This window comes from Manacus vitellinus, unplaced genomic scaffold, assembly GCF_001715985.3.
Source record: "Manacus vitellinus isolate BGI_N305 unplaced genomic scaffold, ASM171598v3 scaffold_4_pilon, whole genome shotgun sequence".
NCBI lineage: Eukaryota > Metazoa > Chordata > Aves > Passeriformes > Pipridae > Manacus > Manacus vitellinus.
Window position 1 is genome coordinate 28,315,541 of NW_021940604.1, and position 24,028 is coordinate 28,339,568.

The 24,028-nt window shown below is 40.5% G+C and overlaps 1 protein-coding gene across 4 annotated transcripts in view; it reads right to left on the reverse strand.

The window, feature by feature from the left end:
• Positions 1–991: 991 nt before the first annotated feature.
• Positions 992–24,028, reverse strand: part of KLHL32 (kelch like family member 32) — a 118,000-nt gene continuing 94,963 nt past the window's right edge. For 2 of the 4 annotated variants that reach the window (XM_008931996.3, XM_018078387.2), the window contains exons 7-11: positions 19,570–20,296; positions 9,207–9,265; positions 6,598–6,790; positions 3,992–4,086; positions 992–2,182 (exon numbers count right to left, since the gene is read on the reverse strand). In XM_008931996.3, coding sequence (XP_008930244.1) covers positions 2,021–2,182; positions 3,992–4,086; positions 6,598–6,790; positions 9,207–9,265; positions 19,570–20,296 — 1,236 coding nt within the window. In that variant the 3' untranslated portion in view covers positions 992–2,020. Of the gene's footprint in view, positions 2,183–3,991; positions 4,087–6,597; positions 6,791–9,206; positions 9,266–19,543; positions 20,297–24,028 lie in introns of those variants that run through there. The other 2 variants (XM_018078386.2, XR_001921411.1) reach the window with 2 other exon arrangements.

Genomic DNA, 24,028 nt, shown 5'->3' on the forward strand with positions numbered 1-24,028 from the left:
TTAATCCTCCCACCACCTACAAAATGGGAAGTATAGGTCAGTTCTGCCCCCAGAGCAAAAGCTGATCACCTACCTGGTGTGATACCTCCAGGATGAGGCTCAAAGCCCCTGCACACACGTTTTGATTATTTTAGCCGCCCTCCTCTTGAGAATGAGACGTAATATGTTTGTATCCCTGAAAACTACACATAAGTCAAAGTTCGAATACTTGCAGGCTTTGGGCCCTGCAGCCCACACAGGAAAACAATTTCTAAATTGTAAATGGCCTGTTAGGAGAGCTGTCCCTTGCATGCAGATTTTCAGGAGATCAAACAAATTAAACCAAGAAACTAAAACATATCTTGATGTACAGCCTATACAGCTTTCATGCAGTATAGAGGAAAGTACTGCCTGGATGTCAGCTTGCTTGGTGCACAGAGGGAGACAATGTTAGCAACTCAAGTCAGCGCAACAGGCAAAGACAGTGCAGCTGCACCTCTTCTCTAGGCAATGAGAGTGAGAAAGCTTAGCAAAAAAACCCCATAAAACATTCTAACCTGATAAGTACTGGAAAAGGAAAGGTGATGTTCCGTGAGTACACTGCCCAGCAGGAGACAGAAATGGTGATAAAGTTACTTCCCTGTAACCAGACCCTTAGAAGTGAAAAGATGCATTTGATTTGAAAACACTGCTCCCTGGACAAAGTCAAACCTCTTCCTGTCCAGCACACGTGGGCTACTACCACAGCATATTCTGCAGGTGGCATTTGCAGGAGCATCAGTAGGAATTTGACAGGTCTGCTTAGACCGCAGTGGCAGGGAGCTGATCAGTAGCTAAAGCAGAGAAGTGCAGACTACCCATAAATCAGAAATAGAAGAAGATTTAATAACATGCTTGGTTAATATTTACAAACATTGAAAATTTTGTTAGCTATGTAAATAAAACACAGAAATAAGAGACAGGGGCTGCAGTAGCCCAGCAAAGCAAAAATATACCAGGTTAGAGTATTTGTTGTGAGCTGGCATATGCCTGGAGAATGGAATGGAGACACACTATATAAATGGAAAGAATAAATAAATAAATATAGACATTATTCTACACCTGTTTAGCCTCTGGAGACCAGTGATTTGTGGGACCATATGTTGGACAAAATGAGACTGTTCATTGATAATTGTAAATGTGGTGACCCCTTGCAAACTGGATATTAAAAATATTAAGTAAATGGCACATTTTAATTATACAGTAAAGAGGCTGATCTCCACCATTAAAAGACTGCAGCTGTCAGGAAGAATTGATCATATGACAGAAGGTAACATTTATTTGATAGCAGACCTTGGTAAATGACATCCCAAACGATATTTAGATTCTCAGACAAACAAATTCAGTTCAGACTTGAGTTTAACCATGAGGCACCAGTTTCTTTCTCTTTCAGCTGAGACAATTTTTATCTGTTCCCCATATCCTATAGGGCTTGTTTGCTTTTTTGCTTTGTTTTAATCTGTTTTAAATTTAAAATGAAGTATTATTACATGAGAAATTGTAAACGACAGAGTTCAGAATTGGAAGTCAACACATTTGTTATTTTTGCCAAAGGTATCGAGTAAGTTGCATAATTGCCAGAGTATGATATCATCTTTATCAACATAAACAGAGCTTTCTATCATCTTTGAAAGTGCCGTTGGTGAACAACTGAACATAAAGACCCCAAAAAAGAGCATCCCAGAAGGAGCTGAGAGCATCCACAATGCCCTACAAAGTTGCATAAGGAAATGAAGTAGACACATAGCAAGTAGTCACCAGCAAAAATGCCAAAAACACTCTCATGTATGTGCTTCTACATCTGAGGCAGAGGAGAGAAACTGCAGACAGTTTTTGTAGCGTCCTTCCTTCTTGTTGTGATCTGACCTTAAGACAAATGTGTGATGGTAAAGCAGCAGTCCGTGTAGATTGATTCTTCTCACTGACCCAGAGAAACCCTTCTATACACAGGGTTTGATGCTTTCCCCCTCCACTTCTGATTTTGTGAAGCGCAAGGAGCGTCTCACATTGTGCCAATCCTATGGTGAGGCACTTGCAAAGTCTGAAGGTTGGGGCACGTGAAATATGGAGCTGGAAGAAAGCATGCAGCTATTCCATTGGAAGCGAAGGGGAGTGTAGGCCCATAGAAGACCTCTTCCTTCCCCTCCTTGCTAACATCCAGCACCTGCAGGTCAAAGCATGCAAAATATTTTCAGGATCACAAAAGAAGGCTGAAACAAATGTGCTGGCACACACCACATGTATGCACTATTAATCCCAACAGAAAGGTAGTTTCAGATAAGTTTTAGATTGTATTGGTGCTCTAGTGATCCACTGGCTGTCTTTATCAACCAAACCAAAACCTGAGTGCTCAGGCACTCAGCAGCAAACAGTGACACTGGATCCTGCTTTCTGGCAGCAGAACGTGCAGCCATGCAAGTGGGTTACTCTGCACAGAAGGGCTCCTGCTGGCACAGAGCAGAAATGATTTGTCAGCTTTGGTGGTATATAAGGACCACGGCAGTTCTATAGAAGATAGAAATGCCAAATAAATGACTGACTTAAAGAAAGTAAAGGTATATGGGAAAAGCGGATTTTTTTTCTTCCAAAGGAGAAAACAACCTCAGTTTTCCTCAATTTGAACATAAAAGGGCTAGTTATGCTGGTTAAAGCCAGGCACTCTGCCAGCAGCTGAGAAGGGGCAGCACACACAACTCTGCCAAATCACTCATTATACGGCTTTTCCCTTTGATGTGGGAATTGTCAGGCAGGCTGCCAGTTCACAACTAGTTTGGGGATGTGGACAAATGTCCATTTAAGACAGCAAGATCCCAGGATCATTTTTACTTGTCACTAAGCCGCATTTAAACCCAGGTGCAATGCTGTAAAGTACCTGTTGATTATAAATGAGCCCGTAGGTGGAGTACAGCCACCACCCCTGTACTGCGCTATTACTCCACCTAAAGCACTGTACGTCAGCTAGTGTTAGCAAAGCCAGTCTGAATGACTTTTTCCAACAAATTGTTAGGTATAGTATCCAACAACTTAGTAAAACACAATTATACTATGACCAGAACATGTTTTTAACTGTTTATCTTGCATGATCTACCCTTTACGAACTCATTAGAAGACCAGCAGCTCGGCATCCTAAAGTATTCCTTTCTTATGCTAAGCCTTACTTGTAGTCTTATGGGGACAGTTTGGAGGGGAAATCCTAAACCCCCAAAAGTTGGAAGCTAATGAAAATGTTCTTTATCAGCAAAAGGGCAGAGACTGAGTTTTAAAACAAGAGTTTCTGTCTGTAACTGCCCAGCTGGTCACAAAGCGATGGCTGTGATGCAGAACTGCTTCACTCAGGAACATGCAGAAAGATAAGAATTCCTAACTTCTGTACAGGAATACCAGAAAGTCATGGATCTGTAGGTGAGCTGCTCTTATACAAGATGAGAGAGCAGAAGAGTTTGTTGGACAGCCTGTTGCCTACAGCAGGGATCAAAAACCTTCCACTGAACCTTTAAAGCAGTCAGTCCTAGGGCAGGTTGCAGGCTGACTGAACGTGGTCAATGAACAACTCGTTAACTCTGGCTGCCCTTCAGAAACACGACTTGGAAAGAAAAAAAATAAATCACAAGACGGGCTGAAAAATTCTCAGCCCATGCCCTGTCATCCATTTCTGCAACCCTTTTTCTTTTGAACCTGATTGTGTAAGCTGTGACTATATACACGTTATTTTATCCAAACCTTGCCAAAGGAAAGACAACTCAACCCTGGTTTACTGGAATATCTCAGAGGAACTGCATCTTTGGCTCATCTGGAAGTATTTTTAATATCCACAGTATTTCCTCTCCATGTTTGTGCAGGTTCAGTGGCTGCATAAGAAATATCCTTAATCTCTCCACTTCACATATATTTTCCTTTTTTAATAACCTCTGTGCAAAACTTATCCTTGTGACATTATTGGAAAAGACTTTAAAAAGAAGCATAAATCACTCACCTGGATACATGCCAAAGGCTCATTTGTCCAAATCGAATAGCCACCAACTAAATATATTCTACCATTGTGGACAGCAACTCCAGATTCATTTTGACCTAAAGCAAGGAAGGAAATAGAAACCACTTTCAGTGTTTAATTAACCCTTTGAACACAAAATGTTGGAGTTCTGTAGTAGGATGCAAATGCACCTGGCAGTAACTTGACTGTTTCAGAATTCACAACATGTTGGAGCGAAGGTGAAGCATGAGGGCTGTTCCTTGCTCTACACAGGAGCCCCGTACAGTGCTGCCCAGAGATGTCCCAGATGAGCAACAATGTGGCAGTGCAGGGACCATCTACTCCTTTCTCAATGGCACTGGTTTGCATACACGTGCTTACCTGCCTCGCAGCTACCATCAGACATGAACATCCAAACAGACACAGAGGCTGAGAGTGACGAGGGCCCCTCATGTGCTGCCCACACCTGTTCACCCCCACCGTTCCTCCAGGTACAAGTACGGTGAAAATGGCAGAAGCTGCTGCTCAAGTTCATCCCCATAGCAACGGTCTCCTGAACAAGTTTGGGAGTTTTGACAGATAAACACAGCCTTAGAAAAATCTGCACTACACAGTGCAACAGGCACATTTACTGCCAGTTGCACAGACAGAAAGAAAGGCTTAGATGCCTTCTCAAGGTGCAGGTTGTGGAAACAACCTTGCAGGCTAAGGAGGGGCAGCTATCTGTAGTAGGACAGGGCTCAGCTCCGGAATTAAGGGTACCTGTGGTGCCAGGGTTTTGCACTTGCAAATCAGATGACATCCTTCTCAAAGGCTGTCAGTTCCTCCAGATAATAAAATAATTAACTAGTGAGCAAAAGAGAGATGAAAAACTGGTTCTATTTGACAGTGTGTAACTCCTTTTTAATCTGTGCCTCTCAGTGTTCATCAAGAACTCTGTAATGGCCTGACTTGGAAACCAAGCAACCCTTTTCCAGATCTCAGAAATTAAGAAACCCTGTGCAATATCTTAAAAGAACAAAGTTGCCACTAGAGCAGTTTTAAACCCACCAGGCAGAAAATGGCTTAAGGCGACTGCTTTATTTGTCAGACATTCCTCTCTGACACAGTGTTTCTAGTTACCTTGAGCTTCTAAGTTAGGTTCCTACAGCCTTTGTATCCTTTTCAGTGGTAGATCTCAGAAATCATCGCAATGCCAAATAAAAAAGTTTGAAAAGTGAGGTAGGCTCAGTTGTAGGACTCCTACAGCAGTCTGAGCTGAAACTTCTTGGCAGCCAGTAGTTACTAATTGAGCTTCAAGTTTGCTGCACAAGAGAATGGCCACAACATTAATGCTGTGCTATCCTGGAAATCCAACCTTTTGTGCAAAGCTACTGTTGGTGCTACTCTAAGAATGTGTCACGTGCCTGTCTTGTAGCCTGGCCAGCAGGTCGAGGGAGGTGATTCTGCCCCTTTACTCTACTCTGGTGAGACTCCACCTGGAGTGCTGCATCCAGCTCTGAAGACCTCAGCACAGGAAGGACAACTCACTGTTGGAGTGAGTCCGGAGATGGCCATAAAGATGATCAGAGGGATGGAACATCTCTCCTACAAGGTAAGGCTGCTCAGCCTGGAAAAGAGAAGGCTTCAGGGTGACCTATTTGTGGCCTTCCAGTACCTGAAGGGAGCCTACAAGAAAGCTGGAGAGGGCTTTTTACAAGGGCATGTAGTGACAGGACAAGAGGAATAGATTCAAACTGAAAGAGAGTAGGTTGATGCCCCATCCCTGGCAGTGTTCAAGACCAGGTTGGATGGGGTCTGAGCAACTTGGTCTAGTGGGTGGTGTCCCTGCCCATGGCAGGAGAGTTGGAAATAAACGATCCGTAAGGTCCCTTCCAACCCAAACCATTTTATGACTCTATGAATGAATTGTATGACTTTGTGAATCCCCAGGGATTCAAGGGGATAGTACATCTGGGAATTGTATCAGGTGGAGGTGAACTTTGGTGGACTGGATGGCATGAACAGTGAGTTGCAGTGCTTTGCAAGTTCTGACTGTAACAGTTCTTCCTAGTGAAAGACAAGAGGAACTTTACAGATACTCCAGCTAACTAACTCATTCCTGACGACAGAATTCAAACAAGGACACCTCCTTTTGGGTATTTGATTAAGAAGATACTGTTTAGAAGTAAGTGAGGGTTAATGAATTTGAGTGAAATCTTTGCCCTATAATTCCAGCAGAAAGTACTACAAAATTACGTTATTATGGTAGAGATGCATCAGTCTCTTGTACATTCAGGGAGCTAAATCTATGACTGCAGGCAAGCTTCTGGAGAATCAAAAAACAGTAGTGGTAATATTATGACAAATTATTTTTTACTGCTTCATTAAATTAAATTTATGTGCACTTTCTTAAAAATTTAGTGTACAATGTGCTAACACAAAGGTTTTGTAGACCACTCAGTGCCAGAACTGTAATCCAAAATGTCTTGTTGGCTGACGATGGTCCATAAATCAGAAGCAATTGTAGCAAAGTCATGTAGTTCCAAATTCTACAGGCGTCTAAAGAGAAAATAACTGATGTTTCTCTTCAGCAGTAGCAAGTTCCCCTTTTGGTGTGCAATACTCACCTGTCAACATGTTGAAGTTGCAACGCGTCCACTGGTCAGCATCTATGCTGTAGGAGTCTATGTGCCGGACCAGGATCCGATCATTGTTGTAGTCAAGATCATTCCCACCTAACACATAAAGTTTCCTTTGGACAGCTGCCATGGAGTGATACACTCTCCTCTGCAACATTGGGCTACGGCTTAACCACTTATTCTGGAAAGAGAAAGAGAGAACTTGTCTCAGCACTGCTCAAAGACACAGCTGTATTAGTAGTATAATAAACAGTAGCACATTACTGATGTTCTTCTTACCCTTGGTCAGGAATATATTTGTGTTGTTCACATGTTAGACATGTGTGTTGGTTATAACACTGACTAGATGTACTGGACTTTCAACATGTGGTTAACAGTTCTCACAAATTTAATTCATTAATTTAATAGTATTTCTTGCTCTGTATTATTTCTGTCTAGATCATCAGGTTTCAAAAGTATTTTTTTTCCTTTATAACTCAGTAGCAAATGCTACGTAAGCCAGACTATTAGATGCCTGCTTTGTATACAGCGCTACAATTATCTGTACCAATGAGCTCTGTTATGAGACGAGAGATTCTTCTACGTTTCTTTATTCAGAAGCTTATTTGATCTTATCCTTGGAGAATGAAGCAACAAGGAAAAATAATTTCCTAAGAATCTTCTCAAATTATTAATATATTTGGTTTAATGTTAACCCTTTACTTCTGGAAACCCACAAAGTAACATCCTTTTGCATATTTTTCTTACTCATTATCAATATTCAAGAATTCTACCTGCTATGGGGAGAGGCGAGAAGACATGGAAGATAAGGGATTAAAGCACAGTATTTAAACCTAAGAAAAAAATTGCTCCTGCTCCTCAAAAAACCTGGCAACAGATGAGATTAATTTAAGTGGAGGAAGTTAAAATCTGTGAGGAAATTCTTTGTGATACATGTGCTACCACTTGTGGTAACTCAAGAGCCTCTAAAACTTCTGCCTTTTAACCTCCACAATATATAGCTACACATTTCAATGTGTAGTAGTAGTTGAATATTAGGCATTAATGATTGCATTAGTAGTCCAGTCTCTTAACACCAGACTATAGACACCATCTGCTTTGGAAAGCCTGCCTGCATCCCCTGATTATATCTTTAGCTTCCTCCACTGCAGTGCCTGCCAGGTGAGCCGCAAAGCACTGCAAAGGCAAAGAAACAGAGGGGGCCTGGTGGGGTCATTTCTAATAAGCCGATGTGTGAATACTAATCAGTGGTGGGGAAGCAGAGGTCACCCCAGCCGGCTTGTTGGCAGGTAGCTGTGTGCTCTGTGGCAGATGGCAGGCATTATCGACTCGCCACAAAGGCCTCGCGCAGAAGCAAACGCTGGTGCTGAATGATAGAGTTATTGAGATTCTGTGCGAGATGCAAGCAGATGTGATGGTTTCCAGTACCCACCGTAAACAATATGCCAGCTGAATTTTTAAAAAGAGCTTGTGTGTACAAACATGAAGCGGACCTCATTTGAAGAATGCAGGCACACAATTCCTCTGTAACTCCTTACATGCCAGGCCGGTTTTCTCACTGTCAACACAGCACGCTGAAGTAGCCCTGCCACTGGTATTTTGGGGTGCAACTTTCACATCAGCAAGTAAAGAATCTAAGTGTCAGATACACAATACAGACACAGTATCTAAGTATGTGTCCCCCTCATAAGAAAAATAAGATTGCTGCCTGTAATTACTACTTGGATTTAGGACAATCAGCATTTGTACAATCAATGCATAAAACTGCACCTCAAAAAGAAAGAGGCACGTGTGCCATCGCCTGCTTTCTGCTTCAGGCTATGCTTTAAAAAGTCATGCTATGCTTTAAAAAGTCAGTGGGAACCACATAGAAGCATCTCCTGGCACAATTTGGTTCCAAATACAGCAATCAAAGCCCCTATCCTACAATCAGCAAAGTCAAAATCTTCCACATGGGTGTAAATCAGGCTACGCAACTCTGATTGCAAGCTTAGGACTTTTAATTCCTAATACAAGCAAGAGGGCATAACCATGCCCTAACCCTCTGAAATGGTTACTGAGCCATGCTAACCTAATCAAAACACATACATAATGTATGAAATAATCCCTAAAAGATATTTTAGGTGCTTGGGTAATGAAATGATAGGCACCCTTGCAGGCAGTAGAGAAGTCACAGCCAGGTAGTACAGTTCTCAAAATATACGGGAAACAAAAAGGCTCATATATGCAATTCAAAGCAGAAATGCCAATGACACGTAGCGGTTTTGGGACACTGACTTTGAGTATATGTCGCCCATGGCTGCTGGATTACAAAAAAAAATGAACAAGCAAAATAAATAGTGACAAATACAGGGGATTTAAAGCACATTTCCGTGTTTAATCTAAGATGGTTCTAATGCCTACAGGCTTAAAAAACATAATAAGTCATCAGGGTCTCCATTACTCTGTTAAATTCACACATCAGTACCCAGTGAATTTAAATACCACTAATTCAAATGGTCAGCGCTTTTAGCACCTTACAAATCATTGTATGTATTTGCCAGGAGACCTGTTTAAAGCAAAACATTTGAGAAAAAACATACAACACAGATACCCACCTGCTTAGGATCATAGACCATGAGCCTGTTTTGATACTGTGCAGTATTTGTTACTCCTCCTACAAAAGAGTTTATACAAGTTATATTTTTTCATATAAGCTAAACCAGGACCGAGATCAGATACAGCAAAACAACCAATTCTAGAGTTCATTTGCTGACATAATTACATTAAGTACCACAACTTCTGCTTACATTCCACTGCACTTTTTAATCTGGTTACAAGGTAATAAGTGGCCCTATTTGTCAAACATATAGAAACACAGAATAGCAACAATTAACACCCTACACACACTTCCTTTGTAAAGCTAATTCTGTGGGCTAAAAACGAGATAAAAACTGATCTGTTTTTAAATGACTGTGCATTCAGCCTTAGTCAAGACACCAAGATAAAACCCATCCCTATTCCAAGGAGTGTGCAGAGTGTGACAGTTTAAAAAGGAGGAGGAGGTGGGCTTGCATCAAACAGAAGAAAGAGGTCAGAGAGAAGCTCTGCCTAACCAGGAGCATGATGTGGGATACCAGTGCCAGCTGGACAGCATGGAGGAAATGAGTGCAGCTGAGCTCACCTACATATTTGAAAGAAATCCTATATTTAGTTTGTAGAGAGAGTATCTCCTGGTTTAGTTGTAGACTTAGGTTGGAAGGTTCCTCCATAGTGACAGAAACTGGTCTACCACTTACTTTCCAATAAGTCAGAAAGCAAAGTATAAAGCACCTCAGAAAAGTTCAGAATAGAGTCTGACCCAAGTAGATGCTGCAAACCATTTACCTCAACACAGTAAACAGATGTTTAATGCCCAATCATCCTGTTCTCCATTATTTTTAAAAGGCAAATCTCATTGAGTAAACATGGAAAACTTCAGTGTCAAGTCTGTAATCTTACCTGTGCAAACATGTTCTTGAGTGTGCTCAAACCTCCTGAGAAAACTGTGTCACTGCAGCACTGCCACAGGTCCCAGTACCCCTCTCTCACCACCCTGGGCCCATGGGAAGGTGGGACCAGACGTAACACCTGCAAGTTGCACCTCACCTTCATCCTACCAAGAGGTCTGGGCAGAACTAGGGCATGCCACTGGCCACACACCAGTGTGACTCATACTGACAAACGTTTTATATTAGAGTTTTAATGGCACATGCCAATAGTGGACAAAATCCACAGCAATGAGAAGAACGAATTTCATCTGTCATTGCATTTGTTGATGCTTCTCTTCTGTTTCAGCCAGGTCAGCAGCACAGTGATTTTCATTCCTGCTGGCTGAGCTATGGCCAAACTGACGCCTCAAAAGATCCCAGAGAAAAAAACTCCAGGCCAATTTAGTATATAAGATAAGATGAGCAGGTCCTTTAATTAGGCTCTTAGGCCCAGGGAAATACACACGATGCACCTCGTGTCCAGGGAGTTTAAGGTATTATCCCAACCAGTCCCAGATTTATCTGCTCCCCAGTTCCTCCCAGTTCTGCCCTCGGCACACCTCTTCGGCAATTGAGTTAGGGGGTTCTGGGACCCCCTCTTCCTTATCTTCCTCTTCATCACAGCACATCCAGTCCTTGGAGCTCCTCCAAAACTCTGGGTTTTGAAGGATGCTTTGACTATGATGTATCTTGTTGTTCAAGCCAGGGTGCAAATGTTCTTAAACAGAAAGAAGGCCTACCTTGAGGGAAATCTAAACAAGCTACAGGAATTTAGATAGTTAGATATGAAATGGGGTAATAGGGATGGGTAAATGTGTAAACTACTGTGCTAAAGGGTGAACTAATTACAGCTACTTCTAAAATCTACAAAAAGCTAAAAATAAAAGAAATCCATAGACATCAGTCCCCCTTTTAGAGGTATGACAAGAACTCCATCTTGTCTAACCTTTACCACCTATACTTAACATTATACCAGTAAGATGACTGACACCTACAACAGTAATCATACAATAAGTTATTATGCAGCTACTAATTCCTACTACTCATTCCTGCTGGATGAGCTATAGCTACTCCCACTAAGGTTGCTGGTTTTTTTTTTCTTTTATCTCCAAGCTCCATGCTGGGGAATCCTCATTTTGCCAGTGTCCAGCTGCAGCTAGGGCAGCATTTTGGTTCAGAGCCATATTGTGATTTTGAAGCAACTTCCCCACCTCTCACATGTTCTTTTAGGCTGTACATTTGGACAGGTGTGCATTGAAGTTAAACCAGAAGCTCTGTTCCAGATTTGCACCAGCTGTGCTTCACTTCTTAATGGTGGCATAAGAGTGTGAAATAATAACTGGTCTTTTGAATAGCTTTGTTCCATCTTAGTACTGGGAACATTTGGGTCAAAGGACCAGAACAAATCTAGTCCAAAGCAAAAGATGTGAACATGTACATGGAATAAATATAAAGAACTCGGAACCAAAGTTTAGTGCTGATCTGCTCCTACTGGGTTGAGCTACTTGCTAACATAGAAGTATCCTCTGATTACTCCAAATAATTTTAGTGAGGCTGAGAATTTGATCAATGGATAGCAGAAACTATAGATGTATCTATTTTAGAGTCCTCTTCAGCTGCAGTAGCAGGGAGAAATAACGCTGTTACTTGGGTGCATCTCAGCAAGCACCAACCTGTGCTGGGCCTGACATGGACAATGGCACAAACTCCCAGCTCAGAGACACTTACAGGTTCAGAGAGAGCTGGGATGAGATGCAGCCTTTGCAAACCATTTCCATCACACTGTGCTGCACCCTGCTCAACACAGAACCTGTGATGTGCACACACGAGAACAGGCATTGGAAACCAGTGACTGCTCCTGTGTCTAATCTCACAATCTGTTATTTGTCTCTACACTGTTGTGCAGCCTCCACAGTCCTAGTGGCCATCAGCCACACGCACAAACCCATCTTTTCTAATATCTGTTTTGTAATTTGATTTTCTTTTGCATACAGTTATTTTCACTCCCAGCACAATGTTTAAAATGAGATGTCAGATTAGCATTTTGAAAAATAAAAATCATAGTTATTTGGATGATTACCTCCAGAACGTTAAACTACAGGAGACACATCAGAAACACAATGCTGGGTCATGTATTTCCATTCCAAAAGGACAACTTAATTTGGGGCGAAAGATATGAAGGAAGAAGAGAAAGAAGGGTGTTGTTTCCTCGTAAAATAATAAAATAATCAAATAAGCAAAATTATTTGCTTCTCTTCACAAAGAGCCCCTCACATCAAGTACACAGCTTACATCTTTTTCCCTGCAATATTGCTCCTCTCTGGTGTTTTGTCATTACATTCCCTTCACATATCGCTCTTCACTTTTAGATTAATCTGCCAAAATGAGATGCTAAGGATTTGCATACAGATTTGACTACACAAAAATAGATCTGGAATTAATAACAGTCTCTATATGTTTTAATTTCTTCTAGACTGGAGTACCCTTGCCTCCAGCAGTATTCTTGGCTTTGAAAGTCATCAAGCTGATTTGTCTGCTCTTAGGTTATGATGCCACATGCTGCTACACTGTCCCCTGCAATCAAAGTGCTCACAGAGATAGATTCCATGCCTTCCCCTAACAAGTATATTTTATAGATTGGCAGTTTTGATCTCCCCTCCTCAGGGGGATAATCTGCATCTTAACAGGTTTCTATAGATACATCTGTCATTAAATATGCCATCTTATATCTGCATCAATTTTCAAACTCTAGTTCCTCCTAACTTTGAAGTGCTATAGCGAAAGTTTAAAATTTTCTGCCAAAATTCAGATTTAACAAGTCTGCAATGCCCTCTTGAACTATTTTTTTAAAAATACTCCAGGCAGCTGGGAAAGGGCAAAAGAACAGCAATATGTGTCTCAAAACATAGGCAAAGGAGGGGGAAAAAAAAGTTTAAATGATACTAAAAATAATACATACTTTCTCAGGAAAAAAATTGTGTAATTCTGAGAGAATTCCTTAAACTTCTCTGCTGTTTTTTCTATGAGGAGAGGATAGAAAGAGAGACATCATAACAACACAAAGTATTTAAAAATACAAACCATGCTACTAAATTTGATGTCAAGCAATAGCAGCTAATGTAGTAGTAACCCAAAAGTTAACGAAAGAGAAGAAAAAGTCTGGCTGAGTAAATGACAGAAAATTTACAATTTGGTCAGTACTTGCTGGGTTTTATAAATAGAGCGATGGTTACACCACTTTGACATGAACAGCTGGCTTTGAGGACTCCAGTTCCTGGGAGGCCTGAAGCACCCTCAGGACAAGTCTGTGTCTTGCTCTTACAGACATGAGCACACCCTCACGGAAAACCCATCATCCAACCTGTGGGCTTGCAATGTTTTTACACTGCCACAGTCACTGTTGCTCACTCCCTTGCAGGCTGTAAATGTTTTTAAGCCCTTCAGGACCTGTAACTTCCCAGCTCATGCAACAGTGTCCGGCTATATGAGGAATTTGCTGGAGGATTCCAAGACACACCTTGTCCAGCCCTTTTCCACACACGGTAAACATTTTGGGTTGTTACAGCCCACCCAATCTGTCCACAAACTCCACTGAAAACACCTTCAAGACACACACTTCCAAAAAGAGAGAGGGGTGGGAGGTAGTAGATTCAACACCATTTTCCCAAATGACAATTTATAATCCATCTTTATAACATGTCCTAGCAAGACCCCCATATGACTTGAGAAATCTAATCCAATCCAAATCCCCCAGAAAATCTCACAACTCTCTCTGAAGTCCCCAGTTGCTGCATGAATCTGAGTTCACTGGGAGATGTGTAAAACTACATATTGGCAAAGAGCCCCCATGTGTGTTCCTTCCAGCAAATCCAGGGAATATATAGAAATTGACATGACATAACACCCCAAGGTGTTCTTCTATTTTAGAATAGAAATCTCTCCTCTCTTAGGTGTCTGTGTGTTAAACACAAGATAATCCTTCCTCAACATGCAAACCCATTGCCTCGTACTTCAGCCAGCCCAGGTCCATTGAGGGCAGCTGAGCTGGAGCATATTCTCCCACCCTAAGAAGTCCCCTGGAAGATGCCAACAGCAGCTCTAATTAATGCTGTGCCACTCCAGATGTAATCCAGCTGCAAGCAAGAGGGGCACAAACCCTACATTTGTTAGCAGACTGCTTTTTTCTTTTTTTTTAAATCATTAAAACTGGATGTTTACATTCAATCTAAGAAGAATCAGTGGCATCAAACTTATAATGTCCATGATTGAAAGGTATGAGATTTATTACTTTTATTCAAATACAGTAATAATGAGGTCTGTACATGTTCCATATACAGACTAAGACTGGGCCACTGAGGCAATTTTTATGTACTTGTTAACCTCCTGCTCCTGGTAAACCCTGTGCCAGCCACACTGTAAAACCTGATTTTGTTAGATTCTGTAAATTCTTATTATTCCAGATCTATTTTTCATAAAAGAATTTTCTAGGCATTACTGAGAAAATATTTTTCTCTTCACAACAGCATACTGACAGTAAGGTAATACTTTTCATTCCGAATCATTTGCAAACTCAGAATAATTCTCCAAGATATGTTATCACCATCATTTCCTCGGTCAAAATCACCACCATTAGGGAGAAAATAACAGTTAAACCCCAAAAAGAATATTGAATTTTGAAGATAAATATTTATACCTTATACTAAATACAAAGCAACTGTACAGGGTTGGCTTGTTTACTCCTTCCCCCAAGTTGAGTTTTTATGTGTATGTCAAGATGTGATTTTAGCTGACACACTTAAGGTCAGACAACTCGGGCCTCTGCAAAACAACAGCATAACACTTTGCTTTAAACAAGACTTTTCATGTGCTAATCTCTTGAGCACCTGAGGCAGGGGAAGCATCATTATTCCAAGATGCAGGCACAGGAATGGCCCAGAGCTGGAGTGCCTGGCAGAGGTTCCCTGCCCCTTGCTGTCCCCAGGGGCACTACACCTATAGGGGTGGAGGAAGGTTAACGTGTCTGGAAAAGCAGATCTCCAGATTTGCATGTGCACGCCATGGAGGATGCAGGGAGACGGGCATAGTTCAAGTTCTCGCTCTTATGGAAAACACTTCCCCGCTTTTATAGTTAATGATTGTTAGTAATGTTGAACTCCAAAGTGCTTGGTGAATTTTGTTTCTCTTTCACTGAAATACTTCACTTTCACTGAAATACTTCACTTTTCAAGCACATGGCATGCAATTCATTTGTGAAATTGGTCATGGCATCAGATGTTAACTTGGGCCTGTAAGATTCATCCTTCTATAAAAGTTCCAAACCATCTGCCTGTTGCTGCAATGTCAGCACAGAGAACTTATCTTTTGTGGTTTAACCCCAGTCAGTGACTCAGCTGCTCATTCACTCTCCCAGGGTGGGGTGGGGAGAGAATTGGAAGAGTAAAAGTGATAAAACTCGTGATAAAGACAGTTTACAGGTAAAGCAAAAGCCACACACAAACACAAGCAAGCAAAACAAGGAATTAATTCAGCCATCCTCAAGAAAGCATGGATCTATCAAGCGTAATGGTGAGTTGGGAAGACAAAAGCTACTCACTACAAATGTCCTCCCACTTTCTTCTTCTTCCTCCAGCTTCATATGCTGAGCATGATGCCATATGGTATGGAATGTGCCTTTGGTCAGTGGGGGTCCCAGCTATGTCCCCTCCCAACCTCTTGCCCACCCCAGCATTCTTGCTGGTGTGGTGGTGTGAGAAGCCTTGACTGTGCAAGCACTGCTCAGCAGTAACAAAAACATCCCTGTATATCATCATGACTGTTTCCAGCACAAATACAAACACAGCCCATATTGGCTGCTATGAGGAAAATTAACTCTATTGAAGTTAAAACAAGCACATTATTTTGACGAATTCCCATGCATTTTTTTAACAAGAAAATAAAATTATGGCTGTGAAAAAAAAAACTAAAAAACTCCAAACAAACGAGAAAAAACCCCAAAACCCAAAACACCCAAGAAAAAGTAATTATATAACAATATGGAGCCCAGAAAACTCAAGAGCTGAATCCACTTGTGCTGACCAGAGGGTCTACTAGTTCTAGAGTGCAAAAGGTTCCAAGGCTCCCTCTTTTAATATGCTTCGGTCAGGTTAAAAACCCCAAAGAGGTGGTAGCAGCCTAGAAGCCCCTCTGTCACCTGAAACACCAGCCACCCATTTCCTCACTTGTATAGCATTTTGATTAGCTCACTTCCCTCCCCTGCTGCCTTTGTCATGATTTTATCCTCTGTTATTTTTGAATCCTTGTTATATTTGTCCCAAAGGAGCAGCAAAGTAAAGCTGAAAATGACTCCCAATAATAGCAGAAACCCCTTAAGTCTAGTCAGCTTTTGACCAGCAAAGCCTTTAAGAGGGCAAGCAGCTGTAGCAGAGGCACTAAGTAAATGGTCATCATGCAGGTCATGCTTTGATGACTCTCTCCACAAATACAAGGGCTAGAAACTTATATTATCACTGTTTAATTTATTCACTCACTAAAAAACTGGGCACATTTTCAGGGTTCCCTTGCCAGCTGGTAGTAGCAGACTGACTTTGAGAGCTCTTTGCTGATGACCCATATTTCCCAGAAAAGGCAGCAGGGATACAGCTCAGAAACATCTCTAACTCAGACTAATTTTTTAATTACTTAATTTTAGGCCACATACTTCAAAATTAGGTTCCCTCCTGCATTACTGATTACTTTTATGCTAACATCTTATATTCAATGACGAACAGTGAACATTTTCAGCAGTGACTATGATCAGCCCTAAATGTACCACAAGCTACATTTTAGTCCTAAGCAATTAATTAATAATAGAAAGCTAGCTACAGTTATTATATCTTCTTCTCCCTTTCATTTTAAAATAACTCTATTCAATACATAGAAACCATTTTTCAATCTGTAAGTACATAATTCAGATCAATACACTACTGAACTGTAGCATGGTATGCTCTCGTACTTCATAATAACCTGTCGGAATCTAGCAACTCAAAACTTCTAAGCATTTTCTCAAAAACTACCCAAATACAACTGAAAAGCCCTATCTATCTTATTACATTGCCAAAACATTGTTCTTGACTGTGGTTTTACAACAGAAGTTATGTTCATGGCATTTACAAATATAAACGGAACAATACTGACAAAATATGTTTTGCCCAATTTTAAAGAGCTGATATAACAGGCTTCCACTTACCTCTTCCCCCGATTCTAAGCTCTGTTAGAGGCATATCCTTGAACACAATATCACACTGCATCATTATATAAATGCAGGTAGTATTTATAACAAACAGGCAGGCATGCATTTCACCTACATAACTAAGCACATGAATTAATCCTCAGCATAATTTCCCCTTTCCTAGCATATCTGGAAAGATTAAATTTAATCTTCAATCAGTCCCACATTTGACTTAAAAATCCTATCAAATGCTATCTTGTGTTTTGGATATTTTGGAGTTTTGGGGTTGGTTTGTTTTTTGTTGTTTTGTTTGTTTTCAGGTTTTTTTCAATTAAATTAAAACAAAAATTATTACTTTTTTCATTTACTGGAGGAAAGACCACACTGATGGATTTCTAGTGCACATTCAATGATTTTATATGAATATGCTTACAACAGTTTCCTGAAAAGCCCTGTTCTCCATAAATGGAGACTGACAAATGTAAACCATAAGATGGAAAAAAAAACCAGTAAGCAAGATACAACAGTAGTAACCTCCATGCCTTTGAAGTGCCCACCACAGACATACATCCCTCTTCACTAATAAAATAGGAAAGGTAGTCAATAAAGAGGATAATGCACTGAACACACCCAGCTGGTACCGTAAAACAGAAACCCTGTTCCTGTACTGTACCTGGATCTCACTTCAGGATTAATACACAGCACAAACTCTACGAGATTCCTTAAATGATGGTTACTGAAGGAAGCGATGCAAATACCTGCCAGGGATCTCATTGATTTTCTGCGTTTTGTCCTGCTGTTAATTCCAAAGTCATCGTTCATGAGTTTAGTGTATATTAGTAAAAACAGATACCTGCTAAGTCCCCTGCCAATGCTTAGGAATCCATTCCCATGAGGCACTTAATCCATATGGACAAAAAGGTACATCTGCTAACCTAAACAACATACTTTGAGAAGCACGGTGAAGGCCTAAGTAGCTAACTTAATCTTCCATTCATACACCATCTTTTCACCAGAGGCATTCCAGACCATATTAAAATCCCCAGAGGGGATACCACAGGGTATCTACAGTGAAGATGCCAATCACTGAACGTTTACCTCAAAGGTTGGCCCCATTTACTTGTTAGCTTTCTTAATAAATATTGTAACTATATAATCTTCCATGGAACACTTCTTAGTAAAAGGGGAATATTTTTCTAAGAAATCTTCTGTAGACACTATCGACCGTATTCCAAAATAACTAATCCCAGAAGTCATTACAAAGACTGAGTAAACAATGTCCTCAACCCCCATCAATGCAACGTAATAATGTAACACATAACATAAAAACTACATCAGACTCAGTTGCAAATGATACATTAGTTTAGGATTATAAGGCCTATACATTCATCTATCTGTGCCATAAAGCTAAGATTACATCCAGACAGTTCTGTGCACTCATTATAGATAGCGCCATGGATGATTTCTAACAAAGGTCATTCTGGTCTGTTACAGTATACTGATGAGCAACTGGGTGCAATTCATACATCTGCCTTCCAGCCCTGGACCAGTACAAGCCAACAAGCACCTAATTTTCCATTTCAATATCAGGACTGAATGAATCGTAGAATCATAGAATATTCTGAGTTGGAAGGAAACCATAAGGATCATGGTCTGGCCCTGCACAGCCCTGGACCAGCTCAAAAATCACAACATGTCCCTGAGAGAGTTGTCCAAACTCTTCCTGAACTCTGTCAGGCTTGGTGCTGTGACTACTTCCCTGGGGAGCCTGTTCCAGTGCCCAATCAGCCTCTGGGTGAAGAACCTTTTCCTAATATCTAACCTAAACCTCCCCTGACACAACTTCAGGCAATTCCCTCGGGACCTGTCACTGTCAGAAGTACCAGATCATACTACAGAAACTGTCTTTTGGTTGGTTGTTTTTAGGAAGCACACAGAATTTATCATCTGAAATTTGTCCAAAAGTGTATTATCGTTTCAATTCACTGTGATTTATGAATGGCAGCCATGAGATAGCACGAATGACATGCAGCTTTGAAACACAGAGAGACACTTAGGAGAAATAAAATATTGTATAGGTACGTTATGCTCCTATACTTCTAATCAGGCTTCAATTCTTTGAAATAGTCATCTCCTAAGATAAAAGTTATCATGACATATAAACCATAGAAGATTTATTACTTTAATTCAAGACAGTATTTTGGTATTTTGTTAGTACCTCAAACTGTGTGAAACGTTTTCTACCTGATATCCAAAGAAGACCATCCACCACATATCCCGCATGGCATGAGAGCGATCGATCAAAGGACTGAACAAAGGTCCACTTGTTCTTCTTGGGGCAATAGCGTTCCACTGTAGGTAACACTTGACGCAATTCATTTCTGCCCCCTACGGCATACAGGTACTCATCCACGGCTCCCAGCACAAAGTGTTCCCGACAGTTCTTCATTGGAGCTATCTCAGCCCAAGAGTTAGTGCGAGGGTCATATCGACAGACTGTTCTCACCGCACACGTGCGCCCCGTGGAGTGCTCTGCCTCTCCACCAGCTACAAAAAGAAAGTCTCCCATGACAGCAACACAGTGGTGGCTTCTCCCTACAGGCATAGGCGCCAGCTCACTCCAGTTAGCAATCCCTGCGATATGAACGTTCTCCTGATCTACTGGATTGAAGTATCGCAACTCCTTCACTTTACAGACTTCACGTTTTTTCCCACCGATAATGTAGAGAGTGTCTGACTGGAAGCGGGGTTTTGTCCTCGCGGTTTGCCAAACTGGCTGTGCATAGACGCTCTGGTGGTAAGCCAAGGCCTCGTTAATGAGTGCTGTCGCAGTTTCACTTGCTTGGACAAGAGGATGAGTAAGAGCTACAGTATGCAATGTATCCACATCCATAAGGCCAAAGCGGACGTACTGGAGAAGCTCATCCAGGTACTGGTAGCGGCAGTTGTGTTCCAACCACCTTACAGCCAGCTAAAAGTGCGGGGAAGGAAAGGAAAAACAAAGCACCAATTATTTGTGTACGATTCTGTAAAAATTTGGTCTTTTGAAAACTGCTTGCATTGCAAGAGCAGCTATGTATTTGCCTATGTAGTGGTATCTATTAATCTAAAAAGCAGTTATGAAAGCCTATTGGTCAACACAAAAAGATACCTACTAAAAAGCTACCTATAGTAGTATATACAGTGTATATACAAAAGCATTTTATTGCACCAGCCCCCCTAAAGAATTTCCACAGCATTATCAGCTGGCACTACTGCTATGCAAAACTCTCATCATGCAATCTGTGATGCTGTAGGAGACCATACTATCCCTGAATCAAGCTGCTGGAGTGATAATATAAACATAGGGACTATGAGATCACTGGATACCATAGGTGCACCAGAAAGAAGACTAATATTAGAGGATTAGAAAGAAAAACCTTTTCTCCCCTCCATCTTTCAGTCTATTTATGACAAAATACTAAAGGAATATAACACAATACGTGCTGAATCCTCAAATAGTTTTTTTCTTCTTCATTTATTTTATTCATAAAGTAGAGAAAGGTGTAAGGGGACCAAAAATAAAGCCAGAGAAGAGAGAAACACAGAAGAGGCTCTGCTAGTTTGTGGCTGACAGAAAGCAGCAGGGAAAACTCTAAAACGTCTCAGGAATTGCAGCTTGTATCAACAGCCAAAATTAGACATACCCTTTAAATCACATAAAGTGTATTGAATCCAACTGGGCCTAAAAAGAGACTAGGAAAGTCCTAAAACATTTCAAGAATTGTTGTATAAGTTATTCTGCAAAACCTCCAGTAATGAAGATAGCTAAACTTCCTCAGGAAAACCATTCCCATGCTCTAATATCCTCTCAGACAGATTTTCCTCTTACCTCTGCAAGAGCTCTAAACCCTTCAATCAATTGCCCCCATTTTCCACATTTTTGCACTCATTTTTGCATTTGGGTTCATATTCCAGAGCTCTGGAATCCCTAGAGCAACTCTTGAAATTGATTCATTCATACAGGATGAAAAACAGTTTGCTACCTTCATTTTCTCCTCCACCTCAGATGCATTTTAGTATGTATGTTGCAGTTTCCTCTTCACTGTTGCTTGGTTCACAGTTCTCTGTTATTGAAAGGAAACAGCCCTCTTTCTTAATGTTTGCTGTTGAAAACTGGACATAATCTTCCTCTTAAGGCCATAGTAGTAGTGAAGAGGTTGGAAGAATCTCTTTGATTATAACAATCTATGCCATTCTTGCTTGTACATCATAATGCAAGATTGTTGGTGCACTATGATACTGCTGATTCATGTTTAAGCTTATGACTGAGTACTATTCTTTTTTTTTCTCTTTTTTTTTCTGCAGAACTTCCACTAAGTGTCATGCTTTCTTTGTCGTAACTGAACTCTCTGCTATTTACTTCAGGCCACTGCTCCAGTTTGTCAAGATCATTCTCAATCCTAATTGCATTTTCAAAAGCGCTTGATGACCATTCCACCTTCTCATTTTCTGAAAACATAAACCCCATATTATTCTTTCATCCAAGTCATTATCAAAGACATCAATTAGTTATGTGTAAGGACAGACTCCTCTACTTGATACTTCAAATCATTATGCCACAGAACTTGTGTAGCAGGTGTTTCTAACTAGCTGCGTGATAAAAAAAGTTTTGGCTAAAACTTACTGCCCTGTATTGATCATGGGAATGTCACATTAAGGAGCTGAAAATAAATGTTTCTGTTACTCATGGCTTTCATATATGATGTATTAAGTTACTGCTTCTGTATTCTGGAAGAGAGGGAAGATGACAAAACAAAATCACTTGTAGTAGAAATAGCCACTGATGGGCTAAATTTCTAAATTTCCTTCAGTGCAAAGGAGCCAAATATACCTCTCATCAACATATGGCAGAGACAGAAACTTCCATGTACGATACCAGCAAACATCTGTATATTTATCAACACAATTTATAACACCTTTACTCAGGTTTTGTTTAATCCAGACTTAGAAACCTGGTGCCTACATAGAAACTCCAGAATTCACCATGTCTATACACTAATTATAGTGCCTATGTTTTAGCTGCACTGGCAGTAACAATTAGCAACTATAATCAGTATTGGCAAAATAAAGTCAAAGCCATTACAGACTTTATGATGCTGTAAGGAAAGACGTTCCAGCTTCTCTATGGAGATACCAATAGCACTTGAAATTACAACTGTGTTTAACATGCTAACAAGTGAGCAAGCAAAAAAAAAAAAAGAAAAAAAAGAGACCATCCACAATTTTGAGCTTTAAAATATTTGTATCGCTGCTAAATAATTTACAAAAACAAGGAAAGGCTCCTACTCCTTTTGCCATATAGGCAAATTCTGTTTAAACTGCTAGAAGCTTCTTTTCTATTAATTTTAATGTAAGAATGTGTGAGAAAAGGAAGCTACAGCCTAGTGCCTATATCAACTTTAATAAATAATATATTTTGCCATATTCATCTTCTAAACTAAGTAAATGACAAATGTAGACCCTCAGAAGGACAGGATTTTCAAACCAGATTAATTCTCTTATTCTAATGCCTTAACCCACAGGATTCTTCTTTTTCAAGGTTACATTACACGATTTAGCAATAGAGCGCATCCTCAAAACAGCAGAAAAGAGATGGAAAAATATGCTGTGGCACAGTTGGAGCGTACATAGAAGTATACTTGCATGTCAGATAGTGATTCATTGCTCTTCCAACACCTGCTTCTCCTTCCAGTCCAAGTCACACAGCCTCAGAGCTCAGTCCTTCCCTCCCAACTGTTAATGGTGGACATACCACACACATCCCACAGCTGGAGAGGGCACAGAGGCAGTGGAGGTTAAAGTTGAATAAGGAATTCCACTGCTTTTGAAGATAACCCTGCAGGAAGTAGTTACCTAGTCTTTTGGGCTACCAGTTATCCCAGAAAGCAAGAGAGCCCATCACGCCTCTGCCTTGCCCACTCAGCATCCCCCTGCAATCCTTCTCCCGTCACTCTGCGAGTGACCTTCACTTGACATCACAGCAAGTTTTCTAATCAGAAAAGCCAAGCTACTTTATGAGTGCAAAAAACTTGACATACTCATACTTATTAGGCTCAGGTTCACCTGGAAACTACTTTAAGTCACAAAGTCAGTGTCAGGGAAAGTTGCTGTTCACAGAGCGCCAAGAAATCAAACAGTTTTCTAAGTCTGGGCTCTGACAGGGGCCACAGGAACTCTATTAAAGTCATCTTGGTCTGCTCTTTAGCTGATGTATTCATATTGTAGCCCAATGGACTGCAAAGGAAATGTGGTACTTTATTTCATCTAAGGTGTCCAATAACTGAAATGAAGCCAAAAAGTGAAAGTAGTGGAAAAAATGAGGATGTCGGAGTGTTGTCTTTTTGGGAATTGGTTTGTTTGTTTTTTTTAGCAAAAACAAATACAAGGAAACAAATCTTCTAAAGTTTTAAAACAATGAATTCACATTGTCTCATTAAAACAAATGGAAATCTTAATTATAACAACTTCGTGAACATTCCCATTTTAGGAGAAAAGAAAATTTTAAATATGGAAACAAAAGTGGAGAGATGTATTTTCCTGGACAGAGATCAGATATATGCAACACAAATTATCTGATTTGTATGTGACAATCTGTTGATGATTTACCGCGAAGAACCACAAATCTATTCTTTCAAAACAAATCTCACCTGTTTCTTAAAAT